This window comes from Portunus trituberculatus, chromosome 44 (genome assembly GCF_017591435.1).
Source record: "Portunus trituberculatus isolate SZX2019 chromosome 44, ASM1759143v1, whole genome shotgun sequence".
Taxonomy (NCBI): Eukaryota; Metazoa; Arthropoda; class Malacostraca; order Decapoda; family Portunidae; genus Portunus; species Portunus trituberculatus.
Window position 1 is genome coordinate 15,359,059 of NC_059298.1, and position 27,158 is coordinate 15,386,216.

The 27,158-nt window shown below is 44.8% G+C and overlaps 2 protein-coding genes across 3 annotated transcripts in view; one reads left to right on the forward strand and one right to left on the reverse strand.

Moving 5' to 3' along the window:
• Positions 1-27,158, forward strand: part of LOC123519046 (protein SHQ1 homolog) — a 73,558-nt gene that overhangs the window by 24,840 nt on the left and 21,560 nt on the right. The window contains exons 1-3 of one of the 2 annotated variants that reach the window (XM_045280189.1): positions 4,570-4,726; positions 22,232-22,378; positions 23,016-23,215. In XM_045280189.1, the coding sequence (XP_045136124.1) occupies positions 22,236-22,378; positions 23,016-23,215 (343 nt within the window). In that variant the 5' untranslated portion in view covers positions 4,570-4,726; positions 22,232-22,235. Of the gene's footprint in view, positions 1-4,569; positions 4,727-22,231; positions 22,379-23,015; positions 23,216-27,158 lie in introns of those variants that run through there. The other variant, XM_045280190.1, reaches the window with a different exon arrangement.
• LOC123518729 lies at positions 6,605-8,780 on the reverse strand. Its single transcript, XM_045279730.1, has 2 exons — positions 8,776-8,780; positions 6,605-7,418 (listed from the first exon to the last, which is right to left on the reverse strand). Exons 1-2 carry the CDS (start codon positions 8,778-8,780, stop codon positions 6,605-6,607), a joined length of 819 nt encoding a protein of 272 aa, XP_045135665.1.

A 27,158-nucleotide genomic window follows, 5' to 3' on the forward strand; every position in this document is an offset into this window, starting at 1 on the left:
GCGGTGAAAAAATTCATCACCGCTCGTAACCGTTCACCACCGTTTAACAAAAATTGACCCCCGTTAAAGCAACGTCGTTTACGCTCGGCCACCGCTGATGTTTCTCGAGGGGCCCTTCTACCGCTTCGAAAGTTTTGAGGTGCACAAAATATTGCGAGCGGTGAGGAGGGGGCAATTTTCCGCCCCGGCAAAGTTCACCCCCGCTCCACCAACGCCCAGTCAAAGTTTGGCACCGCTAGACGCAAGTTCGTGGACGCTTGGGTCCGCTAGGCCAACGCAGAAATAAGCGTTTTACGAGCGGACACGGCGTTGCTGGAACGGTGTCCGGCGTTGAAGCAGCGATCCATGGCAGTGATGAACTTTGGGTTTGGCGTTGATATAGAGGTGTCGGAGCGGGACCAGAATTTTGCTATATATGGGGAGAAATGGACCAGGAGCTCATTTGGAATCGAGCTGCCGTTGAGTTCAGATTTCATCTATATCGAATTTGCTCAAAGTTACAGTAAAACTGTATCACCATGGATACTGAGAGACTTGCTATGATTGGTGCACTAGTCCAGCAGCAGAATCAGAACCTCCTCAGATTGCAACAAGCTGTTGACAGAAGGAGAAGAGAGAGAAGAAGGAGAGACAGAGTTGTGTGGGTCAGACAGTGGATACTGAGAAGGCCTGAACATGGACTGTATGACAAGCTGATGGTGGAGCTGAGGAATGAGGATCCACGAGCCCTCCAGCACTTCATGAGGATGCCACCAGCCATGTTTGATGAACTTGTACAGAGGCTGACCCCCAGATTGACCAAGCAAGACACCAACTACCGTGCAAGCCTAGAACCTGGTCTCAAAGTGGCAATCACCCTACGGCACCTGGCCTCTGGTAACACCTACAGAAACATACAGTATGCCTGGAGGCTTTCCCACAACACCATCAGTGTGGTAGTCAGAGAAGTAGTAGAGGCTATCATTGAGGAGTACACAGATGAACTCTTGTTTTGCCCAACAACTGAACAACCAACGCTCGCGTCACCGCTAAACCAACGCACGCTACCGCTAAACCAACGGTAAAGCAACGCCGGCTTCAGCGGTGCACCGCTGAGCTAACGCCAGTGTTTTCGATTTTTTTTTCCCATTTTGTGCGCGGTGACGAGCGTTGTCGAAAATCAGCCCCCCCTCTCCCTACCGTTCAAGGGACGCTCCAGCAAAGTTCGGGCGGTGTGACCGGGCCCTTACATCGTTCACACAGGGGGTGCACCGCGCGGTTTGAGGGTACTGAGCGACATTACTGGCAGTACACCAGCCACTGAGAGAACAGGATGTGCGTTACCATGACAATCTTGGGCTCTACCCGTTATAAGTCACGTAATACCATTCTATGACTGCAGTACCGCTTTCTGCTGAGGAATGGAGAGGGGTCAGTTTGACACTTATCTATTAATCAGTGAAATTGGAAAACGTCCTTTGATATGTTTGACATTGACGGAAATCCTACATACCTGTGTGCTACGGAAAGAGCATACTATAACAGTATAATATAAAGTGAGTGACGTATTTTTTTTTTTTTTTTGCTCTGTATTTTCACTTCAAGAAATGAATATTTTATTTGTGTCCAATTTACTGGCAACTGGAACTATATATGTAACTTTTTTTCTTTTTGGTTATATACATGAATATTTTTTTTTATATAAATCTTAAAATAAAGGACTCATCTTAATGTTATGACAAGGTACAGTGGAACCATGCGTGCTTTGGGATCCGAGGGGTCTCCAAGCGCACGGGTTCGAATCCTGTCCACGGTCCGAGTGTAGGCTGGGCTTCCTCACTCGGGATAATGGTTTCCTAGCGGGTGGGCTTTGAGATAGGAGGTACCCCAAAAAGGTATCTCCTTTAGCCCATAAATTCCCGTGAAAAGCCCACATGGTATAAAAAAAAAAAAGTTTGTGTTGTGTGCAGATACGTCCTCTTGATTAGTTCCAGCAAGTCCTCAAAGGATTTCACCGAAATTCTAAAATGATTGAAAGACTTTCTGTCATGCTGTCTCAAGGAAGGATACAGAGGGTGATAAACATGCCGTGGTAAGTCTGTCATGTAGAATTGAATGAACCCAATGTTGCCTTTGCCTCTGCTTGCGCCGTTTCAAGCGGCGATGCAACAACCAAACACACTACTTCCTCCACATCCACCCTGACACTGTATAATATGACTGCAAAAAACAATCAAACAAACAAACAAACAAATAAAAGTGGGTCAACTGCCGTGGTTACGCCGCGGCGTAAAACGCCTATAGTAAAACTAAATTGTACTGACCCGTAGGGTGTTGTTTGCCATTGTGCCAGATTTCCAACCAAAACATTCACTCTATACTACTCATGGTTCTTTAATCATAGTATTATCAACAAATGGCGTTCTAAGAATTTTTTTTTTTTTTTTTTTTTGTAGTGTGAACGATGCCAGCGTGAAACGCGCGGCAGACCCGCGGTGGAAACCGCCCTGTGTGAACAGGCCTTTTAGTTGTACCATGCACTAATGACAAAGACCGATAGTAAACATCAACCTAAACAACTCTGCCTTTCGTCAATTGTCCCGAACAGTTAAAAACTAAATAGATAAAAAGTGAACAGTGTGAGTTCCGAGTGTCAGGGCAGGCTGTTCATAACAATCAATATTCCCACTATTCCCAGTACTGTTACTTCCTCTGTCTCCTCAATCGTGGACTTGCTATTAGTTGAGAGAGAGAGAGAGAGAGAGAGAGAGAGAGAGAGAGCAAGTGCTCAATCATTATTAGGGGTCTGGATACTGCTGTTTCGAATGTCAATGTTGCCTTTGACCATTTTTTTTTTTTTAAGGGGGGTGAAAGGATAGAAAGAAAAAGTGGGTGGGAAGAGAAGGGGTGAAAGAAAGTAAGAGAAAATAAAGATAGTGGGCTTAACCACTTTGCTATTTTTATTCATGAAGTTTCTCATTTATATGTACATATATATAATAGAACAACATAGTAGGTCTAACATGGGACTCAATGCTTCTTATAAATATTTCATGCATAACCAGTGACAAAAGATTTCCTCTTCTCGCTGTAGAAATTCTCGTCGTAGAAAACTTCCCTTATTCGAGGAAGCAGTCTTAAACAAGATTTTGCTCCATGTCATATACTTATACCTACCCGAGAAAATAGGAAAAAAAAAAAAAAAAAGAAAAAGAAAGAAAAAAAAAAAAAAAAAAAATGGGTTGACTGTTTTGAAGTGGCATGAAAACTCTCCTGATGTTAACTCCCTTTGAATGTATGGGGTATAGTGAAATGTAGGTAGATTCAAGGAACAAGACTATTCGATCATGGAGAGGTATACGTGGGTGGGTAGCATTTTAGAGCTCCCTTAAGACATATGTGAAAATATATAAAATACGTTACATGTTAGGAAAATAACATGTATTTGTCTAAATACATTTAATCGTGTTTAATTTTACTGCCATCTTAGTTACTATGCACACCATTGTAAAGGTAAGATCGGTTCCCCGTTGGAAACATTGATGCTCTGCTCATCCCGTCCCAGTTTGGAAGAGCGTGGCTGTTCCGAGGAGCATCATGTATGGTATGGATGTGATTGCATGGAATGAAAGTGAACTAGAAAAGTTAGAAATAGGGCAGAATAGAGTTGCAAGAATGGCACTTAATGCACCTAGATATGCAGCAGTAGAGGCCCTTAGGGGAGACATGGGTTGGAGCACTTTTAGAGAAAGGTATGTAAAAGCGACCCTACGGCATAAGGCTAGGTTAGAGCGAATGAATGATGCTAGAATAGTGAGAAAAGTGTTTCTGTGGAATGTCAGGAGTAGCAAGTGGGGGAAAAAGTGTGTCAGGATGGTGGTGAAGAGTGGTCTAATAGCTAGTTGGGCTTTTCAGCAGGTAGAAGGAAGGTACTTAGAGAAGGACTGGAGTATGATAGTTAGTAATGGAGATGGTAGAGAATGGGGTGTAAGGAAGTGGAGGAGTGAGATAGACAGAGTAGTGAAAGGTGTGGGACTGAGTGACTGGAAGAATAGGATTGAGCAAAAGAGTACCTTGGAATGGCACAGAGAGAAAGAGGCCCCCATGTATGAAAAGTGGTATGATGGAAGCCTGGGTGGGGATCTTCTCTTCCGAGCTAGGGCACAGTGCATGGATGTGAATGCAAGGAATTATAGATGGTCTGAGTCCGCAGCAAAGTGTGCCAGATGTGTGACATGGGAGAGGATGAGACGGTAGAGCATGTGGTGCTGGAGTGTGTGAAGTATGCCAGAGACAGGTATGAGATGATGCAAGTGGTGCTGAGGGAGCTGGGGCATGACAGAGTGGAGATGACAGGAAGGGAATGGATGGTGGTGCTGCTGGGACTCTGTGGGGAGACGAATGGAAGGATGATTAAGGCTGTGAAAGAGTTCCTGGAGAGAATGTGGCGTGCTAGATGCAGGAACTAGTGGTGTGAAAGATGATCATTGTCCTCTTTGTTGTTTGTGTTTTTTCGTATTTTCCCTACAGGCGCTGCCGATACAAAGGCCTGACGCAGAAGAAATTCTTGCGTCACCTGTAACATCAAGATCAAGATCAGATCATACACTGCACAGTGCACAGTGGTTGTTTGTTATATTGGTGTACACACGCAGTGAAATGTTAAGATAAAGGTGTTGTCTGCGGCTGTAGCTTGCGTTGTGCGTTCTGACAGTATTTGGTCCAGCGCCCTGCCTACATTGTGGTGGTAAGAAAAGCTGTCTTTTAATATGATTGTGGTACAGCCTCTGTACACCTGCCTGTAATAGTGGTGCAGCAGCCAGCAGGTGGAGGAAGGACGCTGTGACCCTGACCGTGTTAGTTTGTTCCGGACATTCTGTGGTAGCTTTCTCAACTCCCTGTGAAAGGTGGTAGTAGACTTTTAGTGGAAAATATGCATGCAATTACATTTAGAGGAAATTATTGTGAAAATGGCACATTATGTTTATATTCCTGTAAGACTGGGTTGTTTGATATGATCTGGTGGGCGGCGGGCCTCGCCCTTGCCGTGGCCGAGACAGATAATTAAAGTTAAGAGATACCTCCTTCCCTTGCAAATAATAATCCATTGGTGTTGATGAGTGATATGGGTATTACAGCTATCATTTATAGAATATTAATGTAAATTTTGGAAAATATTAAGATTTACTATTTAACTATGCCTAAGCTAATCAAATTTCAGCCAAACTTTAACCTCTCATAACCTAATTTTTGCTTAACATATATTTGACCAAACCAGAGTTAACCTAATTTTTACTTAACCTAACTTAAACCCCCTAACCTAACAACTGAGGCAGGCCTAATATACAGATCTCTCTCACTATCCATGTTTCCGGCTCCCCTTTCGCTGCTGTTTCACTCAGCTGATTGAACGTCACATACATGAAGCCACGCTATTGGTTGGATAACCAATAGAGGAATAGAAGGAAAAGGGAATGAAAATATGGTAGTGAATAATGGTGTAGGAGGAAATGGTGATAAAACAGCAGATTGAAAGAAAAATGGATAACGAATAGAAGAGGTTAACGACTAAGGGAATAGGAGGAAATAGTAATGAGAATGATAATGAATAAAGGAATAGGAGGAAATGGAAATTAGAATGTGGTAATGAATATGGGGAAAGGATGAAATGGTAATAAAACAACGAAAAAAGGGATAATAAATGAAGGAAGTACATTTATGTCACAAGATGGCCTTGGGGATTTTTTTCTCCCTACATTCTGACATTCTTAGGCATTGCGAGACAACAGACAGCATTTTGTGTGTGTGTGTTTGATCACAATTACATTGTGAGACACCATTCTTATTCCCATTTCCTCCTATTCTCTTATTCGTTGTCATTCTCATTACCATTTCCTCCTATATCTATATTCATTATCCTCATCTATTCATTATCCATTTTTCTTTCTATCTGTTTTTTTTATTTTGATTTCCTCCTATTCCTTTATTCATTACTTCTAGTTTTATTACCATTTCCTCCATTTATTATATCTTTTCTCCCTCTTTCCCTTTTTGACCAATAGCGTGGCTTCATATATGTGATGTCAAATCAGTGAAAGGGCAGCTAAGGGGGAGCCGGGAAGGGAGCGAGAGGGACCTGTATAATATTATGCCTTTGCCACAACTTACCTAACATACCCAACATTACCAAACCTAACCTAGCATTATGGTTAGGTTAGCTAATGCTAGTTTAGGTTAGGTAATTTTGAGGGCTCAGAACCAAGAACATTAGTAAATATAGTGCCATACCTTGTCTTAATATTTAAAAAATTTATGTACTATGAAATAATGCTAAGCCTTGCTCTCACCAGTCTTAATCCTTGTGGGACAACTTGCTCGTCGTGTAGGTGTCCATATGTCCTCTACGTGGTGGGAAAGGCTATGGACACACTGAAGTAAAGTAGGTCCTTTATTGCTGCGGTAGAAAAAGAAGTACAGGGCGGCTTGCGAAGGGACGAGACGTTCCCGGGGCAAGCCGTGACACCACACTGAGAAGCGATGCGCGGGGACTGAGGTGCCAACTTCGCTTTATTGAATAACTGAATTCGCATAGCTACCTCTTACAAGTAACACATAAAATACTATCCTACATCTCCCTCCCCCCTTCACGCTCATAGCACACAGTGTCTTGAGCGTCTCTCCTGTCCTTGATGCGTGCTGAGCGACGGGGCAGAGCGGACTGGGGTGATTCTGCTCCGGGTGGGTTGGCCTCTGTGGGCGGCCGGTCCTCGGGCGGGGACATGGACGGGCGAAGGAAGCGGCGGTTCCTCCACCAGGTACGACCGCTGGGCATCTTGTCAAGGTAGTCACGGGACTTGCCGATGCCCATGACGGTGCCGACCTTATCCCAGCGCTTCGTCGTTGGGTCCTGGACATGGACTATGGCATCGAGCTCCAGCGGTGGGAGAGGCCGGGCGTGTGCGTTGTACCAGGCCATATTATCTTGTAGGTGAACTGTAGCCCAACGATCACAGCTCTCTGCTCTGGCCTGCCACTGCTTTTGGAAAGCCTTTGCGTGAGCTGGGACACAAGAGCGAAGAGGGTGACCGTAGAGGATCTGGGATAGGGAGCGACCGGTGTGGTTCGCGGTGTTGTGAAGCTCGAGGAGGCCCCTGTCGAACGCCTCACAATCCAGATTTCCAGTAGGGTCCACCTTCTGGATGAGGTGCTTAACAGACTTCACAACAGCCTCTGCTTGACTGTTCGATTGTGGGTAGTGGGGCGTCGACATGTTGTGGTGGACTCCCCAGCGCTCCAGAAAGGCAGTGAACTCCTGGCTGACAAACTGTGGGCCGCCGTCCGTGCGAAGGCGAACTGGCACTCCTAGGTCACAAAAGAGCTGCCTGAAGTGATGAATAGTTGCCGAAGAAGTAGTATCCACACCACAAGTGTTACGTTCACTGGTTAAATGGGTAAGATTGGCATCGGGGAGCCGGTGAATAATAACAACAAGAAAAAACACTGCAGGTTCAACTGGTGAGGAAATGCAAAGGGGGGCACTTTAGGAGCCATTTAATAATCCAATAATAATGAAACTGACATACACATAGATATATAACATGAAACACATGAAACTGACATATATACATATATATATATATATATATATATATATATATATATATATATATATATATATATATATATATACAGTAAGGTCCCGGGTTACGTCGGTCTCGGGTTACGTCAAACTCGCACTTACGTCAGTCCACTATAAGGCAATTTAAGATTTAAAAAACTGAAAATTTTTTAAATCGTAAAGCGCGGGGTTTATTGTTATTGTTGGCCACCAGGCGTCACTAGTGGTTATCCACCACACTGCCCACCTCATGCTTGAATACAAAAACAATCTACGTACCTCAGTTCCACCACACCGTCGCCCCTGGCAAGAGTGTTCCTACATCTATCTTAGTATCTTGCTCAATGGCACCAAAAAAAAAAAAACTCCTGAGTGATAGCAGTGATGCTAAGAAAAGGAAAACCATTACGCTACAAGAAAAAGAGGACATAATTAAAAGACATGAGAAGGGAGGCAGCAGCTGTGTGTAAGGGAGTGAAGAAGAAAATGGGAAGCCCGTTACCATGACAACGGGGAGGTTGACGACCTTAAGGGCTCACGCACCTATCACAACAATAACAACTCCGGAGCCTTCGCCTGGGCCACACGACACTCGCAGCTCACTTGCACCGTCTGCGCTTGTCTGCTGATCCCTATTGCCCTTTCCTATTGCATTTCCTGCCCCACTGCCCACGCTTCTACTCCCACCACACTGCACTACGCTCTCAGCTGTCCGCCCTGGGCGTCACAACATTCGACCTGCCCACCCTCCTGGCGGCCTCAGGCGTCCACCCCTCTGGCAACATGCAGTCCTTCGCGTTCGTGGCCCTAATCAACAACAAAAACAAGGTTGTGTTTCATATTCCTACATACTTGTAAATAATATAACAATATAACCTTTTACTTATATAACGCTTCTACTCCTACTGCACTCCACAAAGCTCCCAGCTGTCCGGCCTGGGCGTCACAACATTCGACCTGCCCACCCTCCTGGCGGCCTCAGGCTGCCCCTCTCGGCAACCTGCAGTCCTTCGCGTTCGTGGCCCTTATCAATATATTCCTACATAGTTGTAAATAATATACCAATATAACAATATAACCTTTTACTTACCTGAATAATCATAAAAAATTATTGGTTGAAAACTCGTTAATATGCTTTGAAAGTACAAAAACTCAAGTTACGTATAAAATCGACTTACGTCATGTTTCAGGAACGTAACTCTGACGTAACTCGGGATCTTACTATATATATATATATATATATATATATATATATATATATATATATATATATATATATATATATATATATATATATATATATATATACAACACATAAATAAATACAACAATAAAGAACCCAACTTAATACCTAACAATAATACTAAACCTATATGGACGCAATGTGGAAAAAACGGGACGAGGGGATGTGATACTTATGAGGTGTCGTAGTGGTGAAGTGCTGGGTGAGGTGGATCCCACGGTAGTCCAAGAGGCGTTGTATTCACTGGTTGAGGCCTTGACCTCGACTGACTTCCAGAAATCAGGGAGCTCGCTTAACACTTCCGCTTGAGTCGAATGGGGCCGCGTGAATCCAACTTCAGGACAGTAGCGGGACTTCATGAGACGGTGACGTGGAGGCTTCATGAGACAGTGACATGGAGGGAAGGTGGAGAGGTGGCGAACGAGGTAGCAAGCGGAGGAGGTGACGGTAGTGGAGTATGTTACGGGCGGGCCATAACATTTCCTCCCCCCTAAGACCTCTGTAATGGGCTCACGAAGGAGGTGAGACCGGAGATCTTGATAAGGCGTCAGCGATGATGTCCACCCCCTTGATATGGTGGACTTCCAAGTTGAAGGGTTGAGTTAGCAATGCCCACCTAAGAATGCGTTGGTTTCGGTTCTTCATGGTGTGAAGGAAGGCCAGAGGGTTGTGATCGGTGAAGACCTTCGTAGTTTGAGGACCAGGATGAAGGTAGCACTCAAAACGTTGGAGCGCCAGGACGAGTGCCAGAGCCTCCTTCTCGATGGTGGAGTAGTTGAGTTGGTGTTTCTTCAGCTTGGCGGAGTGATAGGCGATGGGATGGAGGATGCCGCTTGTGGGGTCCGCTTGTAGGAGGACAGCACCCACTCCAACTCCACTCGCATCCACTTGTAGATGGAAGGGGTGGGAGTGATCTGGCATCCAGATCACTGGCTCCAAGGAGAGGAACGCCTTAAGATGTTGGAAGGCTTGGTGACAGGTCGGAGTCCAGTGGAAGGGGACGGAAGTGCTGATAAGGTCTGTCAGGGGGCGGCCAGGGTGGAGAAGTTCCTACAGAATTGTCTGTAGAAACCAGCCATCCCCAAGAACCTCATGAAAGCTTTCCTGGTGGTAGGGAAGCTAAGGATGGCCTCTACGTTGGCTGTCTTGGGGCAGACCTTGCCGTTCTCCACCACATGTCCCAGGTAGACCACTGTGGACTTCCCGAAGGTGGACTTGGCCAAGTTGATTGTAAGACCGGCTTCCTGCAACTGACCCATCAGCCTCCGGAGACGGGTCACCACCAGGTCGTTCATATAGGCATGTTCCCTCCAAGTCCTGGGTGATGTAATTTGTAGCTCTCTGGAAGGTGGCGGGAACATTAGACAAGTCGAAGGGCATCACTGTGTATTGGTATAGCCCGAAGGGGGTGATGAAGGTGGATATTATTCGGGCCTCGTCCGAGAGGTGAATCTGGTAGTAACCTTTAAGTATATCTATAGTGGTTACAAATTTAGCTACTCCTATGCTATCTATAAGGTCCTCTATCAAGGGCAATGGGTAGGAGTCTGGCACCGTCACTTTATTTAATTTCCTGTAGTCAGTGCAAAATCGACTACTACCATCTGGCGTAGATGTTAACAGGCAGGGAGAAGCCCAGGGGGATATACTAGGTTCTGCAAGGTGATGACAGAGCAGATAGTCTACCTCTTTTTTCATCAAGTCTCTTTTAATGGGTGAAATGCGATAGGCTGGTTGTCTTATAGGCTTGATGTCATTAGATATTAATGTTATATCATGTTGGATAGTAGTACAAAGTCCTGGAAGGTCACCTGTGATTTCTGAAAAGTCTAGCAATAACTTTTTAAGATCAGACTGTTGTGAAGGTGTTAAGGAAAGAAAAACCTCATCAAGGTTGGACATGATTTGGCTGTTTGAGGGGCGTCCTTTAGGTGACGAGAAGAGGAATTCGATGTCGGACTCTTCCTCGGGGGCACAGGACCAGACTCCTTCCCTACCAGACATACAGGTACAGTGCGAGACAAGTCGTCCTCTGGTTCTCTGGAGTGGTAAGGTTTCATTAGATTAATATGAACTAGTTGGGAATCCTTACGACGGTCAGGAGTGTGGACCACATAGTTTAATGGACTTAGTTTTTGAGCCACAACATAAGGCCCCATGAACTTACTGTGAAGAGCATTGCCTGGAGTGGGGAGAAAAAGTGAAACCTTTTCTCTTGGTTTGAAAATTATCATTACAGGTTTGGGAAGAGAATTTTGTTGCATTTTAGTTTGAGATTTGAGGAAGTTTGATTTGGCTAAAGATCTGACTTCACTGATTTTATTCTTAAGGTTACTGATGTAGTCAGACACACTGGGGCTTGATCCTTTAATATTTTGAGAGGCCCCCTGATCTGTCTACCATAGAGTAATTCAAGAGGGGAGTAACCTAAAGAATCTTGTGGAGATTCTCTTAAGGCGAAGAGAAGGAAAGAGATACTTTCATCCCAGTCTCCTTGATGCTCCAAGCAATACTTCTTCATCATGGATTTTAATGTTTGGTGAAACCACTCCAGACAGCCTTGGGATTGGGGGTGGTAAGCCGAGGAGGTTACATGGTCGATGTTTAGCTCATTCACTATCTGTTGGAAAAAATTGCTAGTGAAATTGCTACCCTTGTCAGACTGAATTTGTTTTGGAATTCCTACCGAGGTGAAAAAATGTATTAGATGTTTTACAATGGTCTTTGATGTGATGTTCTTAAGAGGGAATGCTTCAGGGTACCTGGTAGTGGGATCCATGAGGGTTAACAAATACTGATTCCCTCGTTTGGTTTTGGGTAAGGGCCCTACGCAGTCTAGAACGATCTTTTCGAAGGGCTCCGTCTGAACTGGAATAGGCGTCAGAGGAGCTGGCACAAGGCGTTCGTTAGGCTTACCCACAATTTGACATATGTGACATGTTTTTACATAGTGTGACACATCCTTTTTCATTCCTGGCCAAAAAAATGTTGAAGAGCCTTCTTGTAGGTTTTTGGATGCCTAGATGACCTGACAATCCATCATGAGCTAGTTCTATAATGGCTGGTCTTACAGACAAGGGATGACAACTTGATGTGTTTCTGACCAGGTGTCTAGTTGTTTCAGTTCAGGAGGTCTGTAGGCACGCATCAGGACTCCTTCCTGATAATAAAAACAAGGCAATTTAGACATATCCTTTGTCTCACTGGCAACATGTCTGATCTTAGCCAAAGTGAGATCCTGTTCCTGAGCATTAATCAAATTCTCCTTTGAAATGATGTTATTGTACAAGTTGTCAGTAGAGGCAATCATTGGTGGAGGAGGTGGTGAAAGGGCAGGGGACTTGGACTGAGACCTGGTGACTGCACACACTGGGAAGAAGTGAGGGATGTTTCGTCCAGGGTCTTAGTGGGACTTTCTGTTAAGGGAGAATCAAGAACAATTAAGTTTGGAACAGCCAAGTTACCCGCAAGATCATTACCCAGTACAAGATGTACCCCGGTACTGGCAGTTCACCAGGTTTAATGGCTACCTCAACCTCTCCTGAAATGAAAGGGCACTGTAAGCTAATTTTAGCCAAGGGATAGGAGAGCTGTGATTCGAGACCTGTAAGGATCACCTTCTCCCCAGTGAAAGCCTGTTTGATGTTAGGGATGACATCTTCCCTTAAGATGGATTGGGCAGCACCTGTATCACGCAGAACCTTGACATTTATTGCCTTGTCTTTACCATCAGTCAGGGACACTTTACCTTGATACATGTACGAGTCATAAAGTTCTAGAGGAGAGTTGACAGGGTTAGCTAGGGCCACTGGTTTCTTGTTCTCAAATGTGTTAGGTTTAGGGGCCACAAAAGAAAGTTGACGTTGAGAGGCCTTGCAATTTGGGTGTCTACATTTTGGATCGTGTGACCTGGCTTCTTACAGTATGTACACCAGGGGAATTATATGCATTTGGCGAGAATCCGGTCGGCTTACCACCCGCGCCCCAAAACCTTCCCCAAAGGAGGACCTAACATTAGATAGTGAACCACGACCTCTACTACCCAGGGATCCCATCAACAAAGCAAAGGCATCAGCCACTTTAGCGGCAGACACAAGATCACTCTCTCCCCGTTCTTCCACATGCCTCAGAATATTAAAGGGTAACTTGTTCTTCCATTCTTCCAGGACCATTAGATTGAGCAACTCCGAAAAGGTGGTAATGTTAAGAGCGGCTAACCATTTCTTAAATTATCTTAGTTTCTCACAAGCAAATTCAACATAAGTGTGAGAGTCTGGTTTCACATACTTTCAGAACTGTTGTCTATCCATCAGAAGTGATAGAGTAGGCGTCTAGAATGTTACCTTTGATCTCTTCATACTCTACCTCATCACTAAGGCCGTTGTATACCCTGTAAGCTTTTCCTACTAGCTTAGGGACAAGGAGAGACACCCACTGATCCTTGGGCCATTTATTCCTATTAGCAATGCTCTCAAAGGTGTGAAATGACCCATCAACATCAGATTCATCAAAAGGGGGAACTAGAGGAGCAGCTGTAGCAGGATTAAAGCTTGCCAATTTTTTCTTTATATCTATTTCTTCCCCTGTAAACTTAGCCATTTTGTAGGGTTAACTCCTGAATTTCTAACTCTTTTTCCTGCCTTTTAAGTTGTAACTGAAATTTTCTCTCTATATCTTCTCTTTCTACCTGTAGTTGCATCTCTTTCACTTCTTTTTCTGCCTGTAGTTGCATCTCTTTCGCTTCTTTTTCTGCCTGTAGTTGCATTTGTTTTTCTTGCATTGGTTGAGGCCTTGACCTCGACTGACTTCCAGAAATCAGGGAGCTCGCTTAACACTTCCACTTGAGTGGAATGGGGCCACGTGAATCCAACTTCTGGACAGTAGCGGGACTTCATGAGACGGTGACGTGGAGGCTTCATGAGACGGTGACGTGGAAGGTTCATGAGATGGTGACGTGGAGGGAAGGTGGAGAGGTGGCGAACGAGGTAGCAAGTGGAGTAGGTGATGGTAGTGGAGTATGTTATGTGCGGAAAGTAACACAAGACACCACAACAGGCCAGCCGGACAGTCGGTCAGCGACCACAAGGAAGGACTTCCCCGCGGTAGAGAAGAAGTCAGCTGACACTGACTCGAAGGGCCTGGTGGGGGTGTCATCGCAGAGGTGGGGTTCTCGCTGCTGGCTTGGCTGCATCACTTGACATGGTGCGCAGGCGTGGACTGTGTTCACAATGTCTGTGTCAATGCCGGGCCAGTACACCGCCTGTCAAGCTTGGCGTTTCGTAGCCTCGGCTCCTCGTTGGCTGTCATGCAGGTGAACCAGGGTGCAACGGCGAAGAGCAGTCGGAACAACAACTCTAGCCCCGTTCAAGACGAGGTCCTCCTCACAGTACAGGTCCTCACGTAGTTTCCAATATGGGCGAAGAGTATTTGGTAGGGCATAGCGGTCGCTTTGGAATCCCTGCCTAACGCGCTGAAGGAGCTCAACGTAGGCAGGATCTTCATGGGCCGCCCGCTGAAGTTCCTCCATCGCTTGGTTGCTGTCAGTAGCCGTGGTGGCCAGGGACTTGACTGCTCCCAAAGTGACAATGCTCCTGACGGAGAAGCTGGTTTCGGCATCAAGGGCTTCATCATCGATGGTCGGGTTGGTCGCTGAGAAACGTGAGAGGGCATCAGGGATGCACAGCTCTTTACCCGGGCGTCATGTTGCGGTGAAGGCAAAAGCTGTTATCTTCTTCAAGTGTTGCAAACGTGGGTTGTCGATGGCATCTAGTGTGTAGCTGTTGAGGATAGTGACAAGTGGGCGATGGTCCGTTACAAGGGTGAAGTGCTGCAGACCCATGAGGTAGAACATACATTTCTTCATAGCCCACACTACCGCCAGCAACTCTAACTCGGTTGTGGCATAGCGGGTCTCCGTATCCGTCAAGAAGTGTGAGCCACACTGTACTAGACAGAAGTGTCCTCCCCCGTTGTCTTGTAGGAGGGCGTATCCCAGGCCATACAAGCACGAAGCGTCCGTTTGTAGGACAGCCGGGAAGTCAGGGTCAAATGCTGCGAGGACTGGTGGACTGGACAAGGCCTTGACACGTTCGAAAGCCTGGTCGTGGTCAGGGGTCCACACGAACGCTTTCTTTGGGCTTATCAACGGGCGGAGTGGGGCAGCAGCGGCGGATATGTCCGGAGAAAAGTCAGCCAGTTGATTTGCGAGGCCCATGAATTACTGTAGGTCTGTGAGGTTGACTGGCTTGACAAAGTCCGTGATGGCCTGGACCTTCCCAGGATCTGCTGTGATGCCGTCGTGAGAGAGCTGGTAGCTGTAGAAGGAGGCCGCTTCAGCGGCCAGAACAAACTTCTCAGCGTTTAAGGTAATGCCATGTGACCTGCATCTTGCCAGAACGTTGTTGACCCGAGGTGTGAAAGGTTTTCCTTGTCGAACAACAGGAGATCGTCTACTACCTTCACACACTGCATCAATCCCTGCAGAGCCAGGTCGCTACGTCGACAGAAAGTGTCTCCAGTGGCGGCAAAACCCATGGGGCCACGGAGGTAACGGAAGCGGCCGTAAGGAGTGATGAAAGTAGTAAGTTGTTGGTCTTCCTCGGCCAGACGGATTTGTCAGTAACCACACAAAGCGTCGATTGTTGTGAAGTATTTGGCCTCCGAGTCGACATTCCTGATCGCTGTGAATGGCGTAGGCGATGGGTGGACCGGGCGGGACACCTGGCTGTTTAACTTCGACAAGTCAGTGGTGATGCGTATGCCTCCCCCAACCTTCGGGACGACAACGATCGGGTGGCACCAAGGAGATGGGTCCTCATCAGCTGGGGTGATGATACCTTGTGCCACCATGGAGTCTAACTCGGCCTTCACATGGTCTTGGTATCCCCGGGGAATCAGCCGGGGTGTGTGGACGATGAAGGGCTACGCATCTTCTCTGAGATGAATCCGCATAGGCGGTCCCGTCATAGGCTGCAGCGGTGCCTTGTGTAGGTCGCCCTTCTTCACAAGAACATCTGCATACTCTTGGAGGAAGTACTCCTTGGCCTCTGCAGGAGATGTGTTGGCATGCAGTGGGAGTGATGGCGATGGTGCTGGAGGTGGGGCAACTGCGGAGTTTGGTTGCCTGTGGCACTGTACAGTGGCCACTGGCGTAGCACTTGTCGATTCCCGAATCCTGCCGATGGTACTAACGGTGTCGGTTATCTGTCGTGGAAAATCCTTCGATGATGCCTAAATCCCTGCAATGCTGCCAGAAGAGCAAGGGAGTGCTAAGGGCACCTTGTACATCAATCCACCTCGAGCATGACAACTTGCCATAGGTGAGCTCCACCTGGAGGGAACCCAAGGCAGCAGGCATCTTGGACCCATCTGCGTTGTAGTACTCAAGTGGGTATGGCGGTTGTAGGTTATGCCTCGTGAGGCCCAGGTGCTGGAGATGCTGTGGGCCTATCACCGTGGTGTCGGCGCCTGTGTCAGGTATCACCTCCATGCTACTTGACCTCTCATTGTGTGTGACGACCACACGTATGGTAGAAGAAGGCGTGGGGTTGACCCGAGCAGTTGACTGGACTCTGCTTATGCTACTCGCATGGGAGACCTGGGGACCCCTGACGGAGACTGTGTTCGTACCATATGGATAGTGGCATGGCCGTTTTTCTTTGACTTCTGAGGCTTGGGTTTCGCAGAATGTTGACTCTTGGGTCTGGAAGACTTGCAGAGTTTCTCGAAGTGTCCATATCGACTGCATGCCTTGCATTGGACAGTCTTGGCTGGACATTTTTCTGTATGTGACCAGTGCCCAGTCGTGCCACAACTGTGGCACACTGCCTCCGTAGCAGGGCAGCCTTTGGGGCCGTGCTGTTGCTTGCCGCAATTACTGCAGGAAGGGGGCGGTGAAGACACAGCTGAACGTGCGTCTGCCGTGGTACTATGGTCTGTCTTCTTGTCTTTCCTGTACTGAGAGACAGCACGGACTCCAGGAGGAGCACGTAGGGCCGAGGCAGCTGTCCTGGTGGCCTTGTAGGAGCGGCACAATGTCACAATGTCCGCGAGTGTGGCAGCAGTGTCGAGGGCGATGATCTTCTGCACTACTTCCTCATCCTGCACACCAGTGAGGATCCGTGCTTGAGCCAGGCTTCTTTACACTCTGTGCTGTGAGCTTTGCAGACATCAGTCTCTTCAGACAAACTCTTGAGCCTCACAAAGAAGTCTGCGAAAGACTCTCCTGTAGCCTGTTTGCAGGTGGTGAATGCCCGCCGCCTCAGTGCCTTGTTGCTGGATTCCTTGATGTGTTTCTGGAGAATATCGAGCACCTCGTCGACAGAAGAAGTGGAGCTTGGATGCGCCTGTAGCATGTGCTCCAGCACTCTCTGAGTCTCCAATGAAAGGCACATCCATAACTGGATCAACTGTTTGGGGCGGGGCAGGCTTGCGATGTCCACCATAGTTGCGTAATCTTCCCATTTCCGCCTCCATTCTCTGAACTGTTGGTACGTAACATCCGAAGGAAGAGGAGGTGGGGACTGTACAGCCGCTCTAGGAGTCGTTGGTGCAACAGGTGGGCTTGGTGGGGCAGAGGCGCTCCCAGCAGTACTCGAAGACTGTGGTGTAAGCGCCGCCAGTCTTGTTAGCAGAGCTTTGAAACGTGCTGCGTCTTCTCGCCGCTGTTCTTCCCTCTCGGCCTGTGCTGCGTCCTCCCTGTCTGCCATCCATCGGAAAAGTGCTTGCACATCCATGGATGCTGAGGGCAAAGGAGGAGATGAAGACTGCCGCGAGGCTTCCTCAAACTGTGTGGGTGGTGGTGTTGCCTTCTTCCCGCCTTTCGGCATCACTCAGGGTGACTCTGGAAATTACTACGTGACCAGCGCCTCAATGGCTTGAACTGGCATGAGTACAACAGAGTACAGTGGGCGCAAAAATAAAGTTTACCCTATGCTTTTTTGGGTTATAAAACACGAAAATAGGTTTAAAGTTCGTTATATTGTGTCCTTATTGATACAATTAGTACTTTGTCATGTTCCCTCGAGTTTTGAGCACCTGTTCGATCCGCTTTGGCATAGATATTGCTAAATTTTCTAAGTATGAGACGTCCATTGTCACCCACATCTTCTTCAGAGCCTCCTTCAGGGGGACGATTGATGTTGGGCGCGACTTGGCTAGGTCGTTTTTCATCTTGTTCCAGGCGTTCTCAATGGGGTTTAAGTCAGGGGAGTTACCTGGCCAGTCCAAAACCTTGATGTTTTGCTCATCAAGGAATTGTTTTACTGCTCGGGACTTGTGTGCGGGGCTCCGTCGTGCATGAAAAATTCCGTGCCGTGAATTTCATATGCGGGAGCAGGTGTTCCTTCAAAACATCGATGTAATTGGCTCCCTTCATGGTTACGTTCTTTGGAAGGAAGTAGAGACCTCCCCTGCCCCTCTTCCCACTGAAACAGGCCCATACCATGACGCTATCTGGGTGTTTAACTGTCTTGACCGTGTAGTGGGCGTCATATCTGCTCACGGTGCTGGGCCGCCTTACCAAGCTTGAGCCACCCCTGACGAGCCGAAACGTGCTCTTGTCACTCCACATCACACTTTTCCATTGCTCAGGTGTCCAGTCACGGTATTGCTTGGCAAACTGCAGTCTCTTCTTCCTCATGGTGTCTGTGAGAAGCGGCTTCTTGGCAGCACGGCGGCAGGGCAGGCCGAGGTCTTTTTGCAAGCGGTGTTGCAACGTACGGACAGCGACATCTTGGAGCAGGTCTGGGTGTTTTTTCTTCAATTCTGCTGCTGTAATGGATGGATTTTGCTTCAGCTCTCTCACCAACATCTTGTCAGTCCTCTCTGAAGTTTTCTCTTGCGCCCACATCCCAGTTTGCGAGGTGGTAACGTGCCGGTAGGCAGGGACGCAGCGGACTTTTAAGCTTGAAGAGGGACACTCTGCTGACATTTAATTCGGCAGCAACGTGCTTCACCGGCATTCCCTGCTCTATTAGGGCAAGGGCCCGGCCTTTTCTTCCATTGTAAGCTTCTTCCGACCCATTGTGATGCTGTGGTAGTGTTTGGTGTGGTTTTGTGTTTGGTGCGTGGGCGGAAAGTGAGGGCCCGTGGGGCAGTGCATCATAGGTGTGCTCTCCTTCAGCTCTGAGAGCGCACTAACTGACTCAAGTGTCAGAAGTGGTGTGTAAGGTGGCGGAGGGGAAGCACGCGTCATATCACGCTCCTCCCACCACTCACATCGCGGGTAATTCAAATACAAAGTGGCCGGCGAATTATGCGTTAACTTTATTTTCGCGTTACAGGGGTAAACTTTATTTTTGCGCCCACTGTACATAAGACTGTACAGACTGTACCCTGAAGCTGAATGCAGTGTGTGGTGTGCATGTATCTGTGCATGTCGGTGGTGTACGTGGGGCAGTGCTGGGTGCTCTGTGTATGGCAACACCGATGAAGCTGCTTCTGCATCCTGTGGGGCACTCGGGCTGCCGGGCAGTGTCTAACCAGACACTGCGCTGAGTCGGGGTATGACACATGCGCTCCTACTTCGCTGGACGATGTTTGCCGTCTGCCTTGCTGTTTCTCTGCAAGCACACGCAAATCACCGAGGAACACTGCACTGCCACTAGCACCGCACGACACTGTCGAAACACTGCACTGACACTAGCACTACACAACACTCGAAGGCTGAAGGGTGGCGGGGGACGCGTTAGCCATCTGCCGGCAAATTTCTTCCATGCAGCTACTCTCACTGCACCATGTCGGACAACTTGCTCGTTGTATAGGTATCCATATGTCCTCTATGTGGTGGGAAAGGCCATGGATACACCGAAGTAAAGTAGGTCCTTTATTGCTGCGGTAGGAAGAGAAGTACAGGGCAGCTTGTGAAGGGACGAGACGTTCCTGGGGCAAGCCATGACACCATACTGAGGGGCGATGCGTGGGAACTTAGGTGCCAAGTCGGCTTTATTGAATAAATGAATTCACATTGCTACCTCTTACAAGTAACGCATAAAATACAATCCTACAATCCTGGATGAGATTATTTTGGGTCAGTTTGGAGTTTCACCCAGCTAATGAATTGCTGATGTGGCTTATATTTTTGTGGTGAGAAATGTAATGGATTGATTGATGGTATATATCAATTCCATTGCAGATTGATAAAAGATAGACTAAACCCAACTTAACCTTAACTAGTTAGCCTCACTAACATAACCTAGTCTTCTTTGGACAGAATTAACTAAACCTGACCCAATTGAATTGAGATCTCCAAAGCAAACTACCTTAACCTAACTTGAAAGGCTAAGGAATGATTGTAGGAAGATATTCTTTCCTTCAGTTAATGCATAACCAAAATGATATGGCTGTGATTGGATTTGGATCACATCTTTGGCTGATTCTGATCAATCTTGATTCTTTCAGAGTGGATGAAAAATAAAACATCATTGGTACAAATACAGGCAACCCCCGTTTAACGAAGGTTCACACAACAAAATTTCGCTACAATGAAGGTTTCATTTTACTACTATCTGCTTGTTTAACGAACACCAAACTCGTTTTAACGAAGTTTTATCCAGGTAATTTTTTCCAAGTTTGAAAGCCCCACCGTATCACGCAAGCCGACAAGTTTTTGAATACACCAGGAGCTGCAAATACTAAGGCCTGCCTCAGGAGAAATCCTGGGACACCTGTAGAATCAAGATCAAGATCAAGATCAAGCCTCATGGACAACACACGCACCGCTCACTCCCATAACAGCGTCAGCAGCAGCTTGTCTTCACTCACTCAACTTACCACCAAAACGCCCTGCAATGTGGCCTAGCGTTCCTAAGAAGAACAGGAAGTCTCTTACTCTCGAAGTGAAGCTGGATATTATTCACAGACACGAGAGAGGCGAGAAAACTAATAGCAGTGCTCTCCACCATCTTGACTCCATATACTGTCTCTACTATTTTCAAATCAGCAGACTCTATCAAGAAGGCTGGTGAGACCGTATCTTCCTTGCAAGCTAAAAAAATCACCTGAACTCATGACTCTACAATGGATAAAATGGAAAGCCTTGTGGAAATGTGGTACATAAGTTTTGTATGTGGTACAATGATACACCCTTTACTTACATTCCACAGGTTGCCAGTTAGTGTCTTTCCCGTTTCATTCTCCCTCCCTTCATAAATTTAAGATCATAAACGTTATAAAGTTATGTACATACATAGGTACATTAGTGTACATTATAATAACTTGAATTTAACTGCCTAAATGTTAAACTTCATAATTTTTACTTACATTAAACCTTTCACTGTACTATGATGCACTCTCGCTTTGCTTACTCTCAGTGGAAGTTCAAGTCAGGGGTTAAACTTGTTATAATCGAAGTGTTTTTTAGGAACGTAACCCCTTCATTAAGCGGGGATTGCCTGTAACCAGCTGCCAGGTAGGAATGCAGTAAGATTGTGGCAGACAATCATTAGACCATTGTGTGCCACTCCTGTGACAGCTGGTAACACCTTCAATGCGGAAACACACAATTGTTTAACTGTTTAAATCACGAAGATCTTGTAATGGTATTTGTGATGCCACATCCTTTTTGTTGTGGAGAAAGAGTATTTTACAAGTGTAAAGTGCCCAAGTAAAAACATGTATTTTATCCATTTTCCATGAGGATATGGTAATGCATTTGTTTAAGTTTTATATTCCTGGTTTTTAGATGTATATATTTTTTTAACTTGCTGTTTACTTATCATAATCTTTGTCTATCTTTTACTCTCTATTTTGTATGCCTCATCTTAGCCTCCTATTTTTGGAGCTTTTGCATTTTACTCTTTTTTGCTTTTAGCTCTATTTTTTTTTTATCCTTTTTTCAATATAACAGTATCTGGCTTGACAAGATTGGTGACATCTAATTTTAAAGCTTATCCATTTTCCTTTTACGTTTTATTATTGAATTAATGAAAATGAGTTGTTTGTTATGGTTTTGAGGACTGAATAAGCCAGGGACAAGGGCCAAATAGACCACTGAATGGTCCAAATTAGCCAGTCATGGTCCAAATAAGCCTGCTATGAGAGATGGGCCCTTGAAAATTGACAAAATTTTAAACTCTCTCTCTCTCTCTCTCTCTCTCTCTCTCTCTCTCTCTCTCTCTCTCTCTCTCTCTCTCTCTCTCTCTCTCTCTCTCTCTCTCTCTCTCTCTCTCTCTCATATTACGGCAGTAGGAGAGAGAGAGAGAGAGAGAGAGCACACTGCATGAAACTTTAATCGCAAAATATTTAGCCATAAATGAGGAGCCTTCATAAAGTAGTAAGAGAATGAAGATATAAAATCTGTTAAGGTAATCATTCATTTGGATGAAAGCAGCAATATGTAAACTTTCATGATATAGTATGATACATATGTGACTCAATCTTTTATCTTACAGAAATATGCTGACTCCAAAATTTGAAGTCCAGCAGGATGAGACCTGTATAACTGTGAAGATCTTTGCACGGTATGCTCAAATTACAGATGCAGAAGTCAGTATTACTGAGGAAGTATTCACCTTCTACTCCTCACCTTATTACTTAAGGTGAGCATTTTAGACATAGCTTAGTCTGCTATCATTGGACAGAGAATCTATGTATAAGGAATATAGTAAGATCCCTTGTGGAACATTATATGATTACTTGTGATGGTTATGGAAGGGAGAAATGTATATTTGGATGTAAATAGAGATTTAAGGAATACTCTTGAACTCTTGCATAGATGTGAAATAAAGTATAGTATTTATTAAAGAGTGCATCCTGTGGAAATTTGTTATTTGAAATGGTGCATGTAGAGGGCATTGGAAGGATATGTTAGAGATGTAGTGTGAGTGCCTATGTAAGTGGTAAGAATTGTAGAGAGGTGGAATGGGCTAAAACAGGTGCATTCAGCAAAGAGTTTGTAAGATGGTGTGTGTGTGTGTGAAAGTGAAAGTCTTAATAAAAGAGGAAGGCTGATTGGAAGATGTAAAGATAGGGTGAAGGAGTATGTATGTGAAATGGTGTTGAAGCCAAACACTGAACAAGCAAGAAAGGAATGCTTTTTGTTTTGGATAAGAAGACTTTGAAACTCTTATGATGGTCAGCCCTTATGGGATGTTCCAGAGAGGTAGACTGATAGATAGCATAATATTTGTTTTTGAGTCATATGCATTCAAGTTGTAAAAATAATTTCAATTGCAGGCTCACATTCTCGGGAAAGTTGGTTGACAGTGAACTTGAGGAATACTCGGCAAAGTTTGATGCTGATGCAGGAGCCTTTATTATAACATGCAAGAAAGAAACCCCTGGTGAACATTTTACAAACCTTGATTTACTTACAATGCTCCTTACACCACAGGGAGCAACTGGAGTGAACAGACCATCAATTGAAGTTATTGGTGGTAAGTATGAAATATTTCTGTATGAGAGGATAAATCACACAAACCCCAACCATTCCCATTTCATTCCTTTAAAAGAAGGAAAAGAATTGGCTAAACCTCCTTTTTAGCTAGAAAATATACTGTCAGCTTCAAGACCTAAATAACATGTTTGGTTCATGGGCTTGTTTGTAATTTGATATATTTGTGAATCTAATATCAATTATATATACATATGTTAAAGTTATCTATCATGAATTAAGTTAGAACTTCTATGGGAAGTATTGTATGCTGGTAGTTTAGTGATAATTTCAGATAATGAAGTGGAGACAGGAAGCAGGGTTAGCTATTTTTATAAGGAAAATAAAAGGTTGCGGCATTGAATATTAAGGATAGTTGGTTTATATGATATTTGATGTACTGCATGGGATATATATGTATATATATATATATATATATATATATATATATATATATATATATATATATATATATATATATATATATATATACGGGCAACCCCTGTTTAACGAAGGTTCACACAACAAAATTTCGCTACAATGAAGGTTTCATTTTACTACCATCTACTCATTTTACGAATACCAAACTTGCTTTAATGAAGTTTTATCCAGGTAAATTTTCCAAGTTTGAAAGCCCCGCCGTGTCACGCAAGCCGACAAGCTTTTGAATACACTAGCAGCCGCAAATACTAAGTCCTGCCTCAAGAGAAATCCTGGGACACCTGTAGAATCAAGATCAAGCCTCTCGTGGACAACACACGCACCGCTCACTCCCATAACAGCGTCAGCAGCAGCTCGTCTTCACTCGCTCAACTTCCCACCAAAACTCCTTGCAATGTGGCCTAGCATTCCTAAGAAGACCAGGAAGTCTCTTACTCTCGAAGTGAAGCTGGATATTATTCACTGACACGAGAGAGACGAGAAAACTATAGGATTGCTGGCCACCATCTTGACTCCATCTACTGTCTCTACATTTTCAAGTCAGCAGACTATTAAGAAGGCTGGTGAGACTGTATCTTCCTTGCAAACTAAAAGAACCACCTGAACTTGTGACTCTACAATGGATAAAATGAAAAGCCTTGTGGAAATGTGGTACATAAGTTTTGTATACGGTACAATGATGCGCCTTTTGTTTACACTCCGCAGGTTGCCGGTTAGTGTCTTTCCCGTTTCACTCTCCCTCCCTTCATAAATTTAAGATCATCAACATTATAAAGCTACGTACATACATAGGTACATTAGTGTACATTATAATGACTTAAATTAAATTTTACTGCCTAAATGTTAAACTTCATAATATTTACTTTCATTAAACCTTTCACCGTACTATGATGCACTCTTGCTTTGCTTACTCTCTGTGGAAGTTCAAGTCAGGGGTTAAACTTGTTATAGTCGGTTCGCTTAACGAAGTGTTTTTTTAGGAACGTAACCCCTTCGTTAAACGGGGGTTGCCTATATATATATATATATATATATATATATATATATATATATATATATATATATATATATATATATATATATATATAAATAAATATAAACAGTCAGTTCTTGATTAATGCAAGGGTTATGTTGGATGAGATGTCACATTATTCAAACACAATTCTCCCATAGAAAACAATGGTAATAAGGGGGATTACATTCCTGGTCATTGGGAATGTCTGCCTAATTTGGGAATTTTGTTATGTCAGCCTGTAAAACAAACTATTAATACATAACTGGGTCACGCAAACAATAAAAACATGTTTTCATTTTATTAGCTCTTATGGTATGCAACGTGCTGTCCTTGTGTCTCTTCGCATGGATATCACCAAGATCTTTTCTCCCCTAGCATAGCGATCAAACACTTTCAACTTCTTTTCAATGGTCACAGTCTTCCTTGATTTCTTGGAATCACATTCCTGTGAGGAGGTTGAAGGATGCTTGGATGCCATAGTATAGGACAGTAGGTGAAGACGCAGAGAAAATATCCACTTAACCCCTTCGCGCCGGATGTTAAAAAAGCCCGCCTGTATGAGATACGGGTGGTAGTGCCGCGAGCCCGAGCGTGGGAAACTCGTGCAAGCTTGTCATACTTGTCGTCTTTGTGTATTATGCTGCTATTTTTTAGTTACTATATCGTCTTCGAAGAGGAAAGTGGACGCTTCTCTCTTCAGAGAGAGAGAGAGAGAGAGAGTGTGTGTGACATTTGCTAATATTTTAGACACAAGTGGGACGCATGTAGCTTATCTTTCGAGAGGAAGAGGGGGAGGGAGGGAAGGGAGAGGGAAACGAAGAGAGAGAGAGAGATTAGAAAATTTGTTGTTTTTGTGTGTGTGTGTGTGTGTGTGTGTTTGTTTTCACGAATGTTACAAGGCGGGACGCATCTAACTTATCTTTCGAGAGGGAGAGGGGGAGGGAGGAAAGGGAGATGGGGAGGGAGGGAATGGAGAGAGAGAGAGAGAGAGAGAGAGAGAGAGAGAGAGAGAGAGAGAGAGAGATGGGAACAGTCTATGCCATTGGGTAATTTTAGACACAAGGCATATAGCTTATCTTTAGTGATTGGTGGAGACAAGGATGGTGGGAGGAGCACTAGGATTTCAAAGACAGCATACGGCGTGTGTAGTTGGTATCCAACACACTATATGGGACAACTGAACTGAAGAAAGCTCAGAAAAGAAATATAACGTCTACGTAGGCGTCACCGTATTTGCTACTGGGGCTTCATGACGCCTACATAGGCGTCACCGTATTGAAGGGGTTAAGAATCCACTTCAGACTAAGGAGTGAATTCTCAAATATACATTTATGTTTACAGAAAATTTCTTTAAGCTTTTTACAAGCCTTACCACCAAGAAAGGATTGCCTTTTGATGTACAAAGTGAAGTCTTGCATGGAACACCAAAAGTAAAGCTGGAGATGAGGAGGCATTTGTCTGCTGGTGATTTGTGGCGGTTGCTTCTTCTTTTGACCCTCTTCGGCTTGTGTGTTGCTTTCACCACAATATTTGTTTTGTATTGCCTGCTATAACAAATATCAATACAAAGATATGATATCCATTATAGCAGGCAATGGAGAGGTAGACAATATTGTGGTGAAAGCAATACACAAGCTTAAAGAGGGTCACAGGAAAAAGAAGAAGCGGCTGTTGCCGACTGCCAGTAGATAAAAACCTCCTTATCTGCTTTGCTTTCAGTGTTCCATGCAAGATTTCACAAAACACTCCTTTCTTGGTGGTGAGACTTGTAAAAAACCAATAGAAATGTTGTTTTGTGAAGATAAATGTATATGTGAGACAGTAACACCTCCTCGGAAGGTGTTTTTACTGGCAACCTTCTAACAATCGCATTACCATGGCAACACTGTCTCCCTATGTGTTCATGGATGCCATTGTGCAGCCAGAAGTTGCACCACTCATTGTTAAGTTTCTTAGATCCCGGCCCAGTGTGGTTCCCACCAGAAGCAGCGTGACTGCACATGACATCACCAAATCAAGTTAACACTTGTTAAATTGAATAAATTACATCATTTAATCATATCTCCTTAAATATCAAGTCACGTAAAATCGAAATAGCGTTATTCAAACTCGCGTTAATGGAGAGTTGACTGTATGTGCGCATGCATATATACAGGCAACCCCAACTTAACGAAGGGGTTACGTTCCTAAAAAACACTTCGTTAAGTGAAACTTTGTTAAGCGAACCGATTATAACAAGTTTAACCCTTGATTTGAACTTCCATTGAGAGTAAGCAAAGCGAGAGTACATCATAGTACAGTAAAAGGTTTAATGAAAGTAAAAATTATGAAGTTAAACATTTAGGTAGTTTAATTCAAGTCATTATAATGTATACTAATGTATGTATGTACGTAACTTTATAATGTTAATGATCTTAACTTTATGAAGGGAGGGAGAGTGAAACGGGAAATACACTAACCAGCAACCTGTGGAATGTAAACAAAGTGCGCA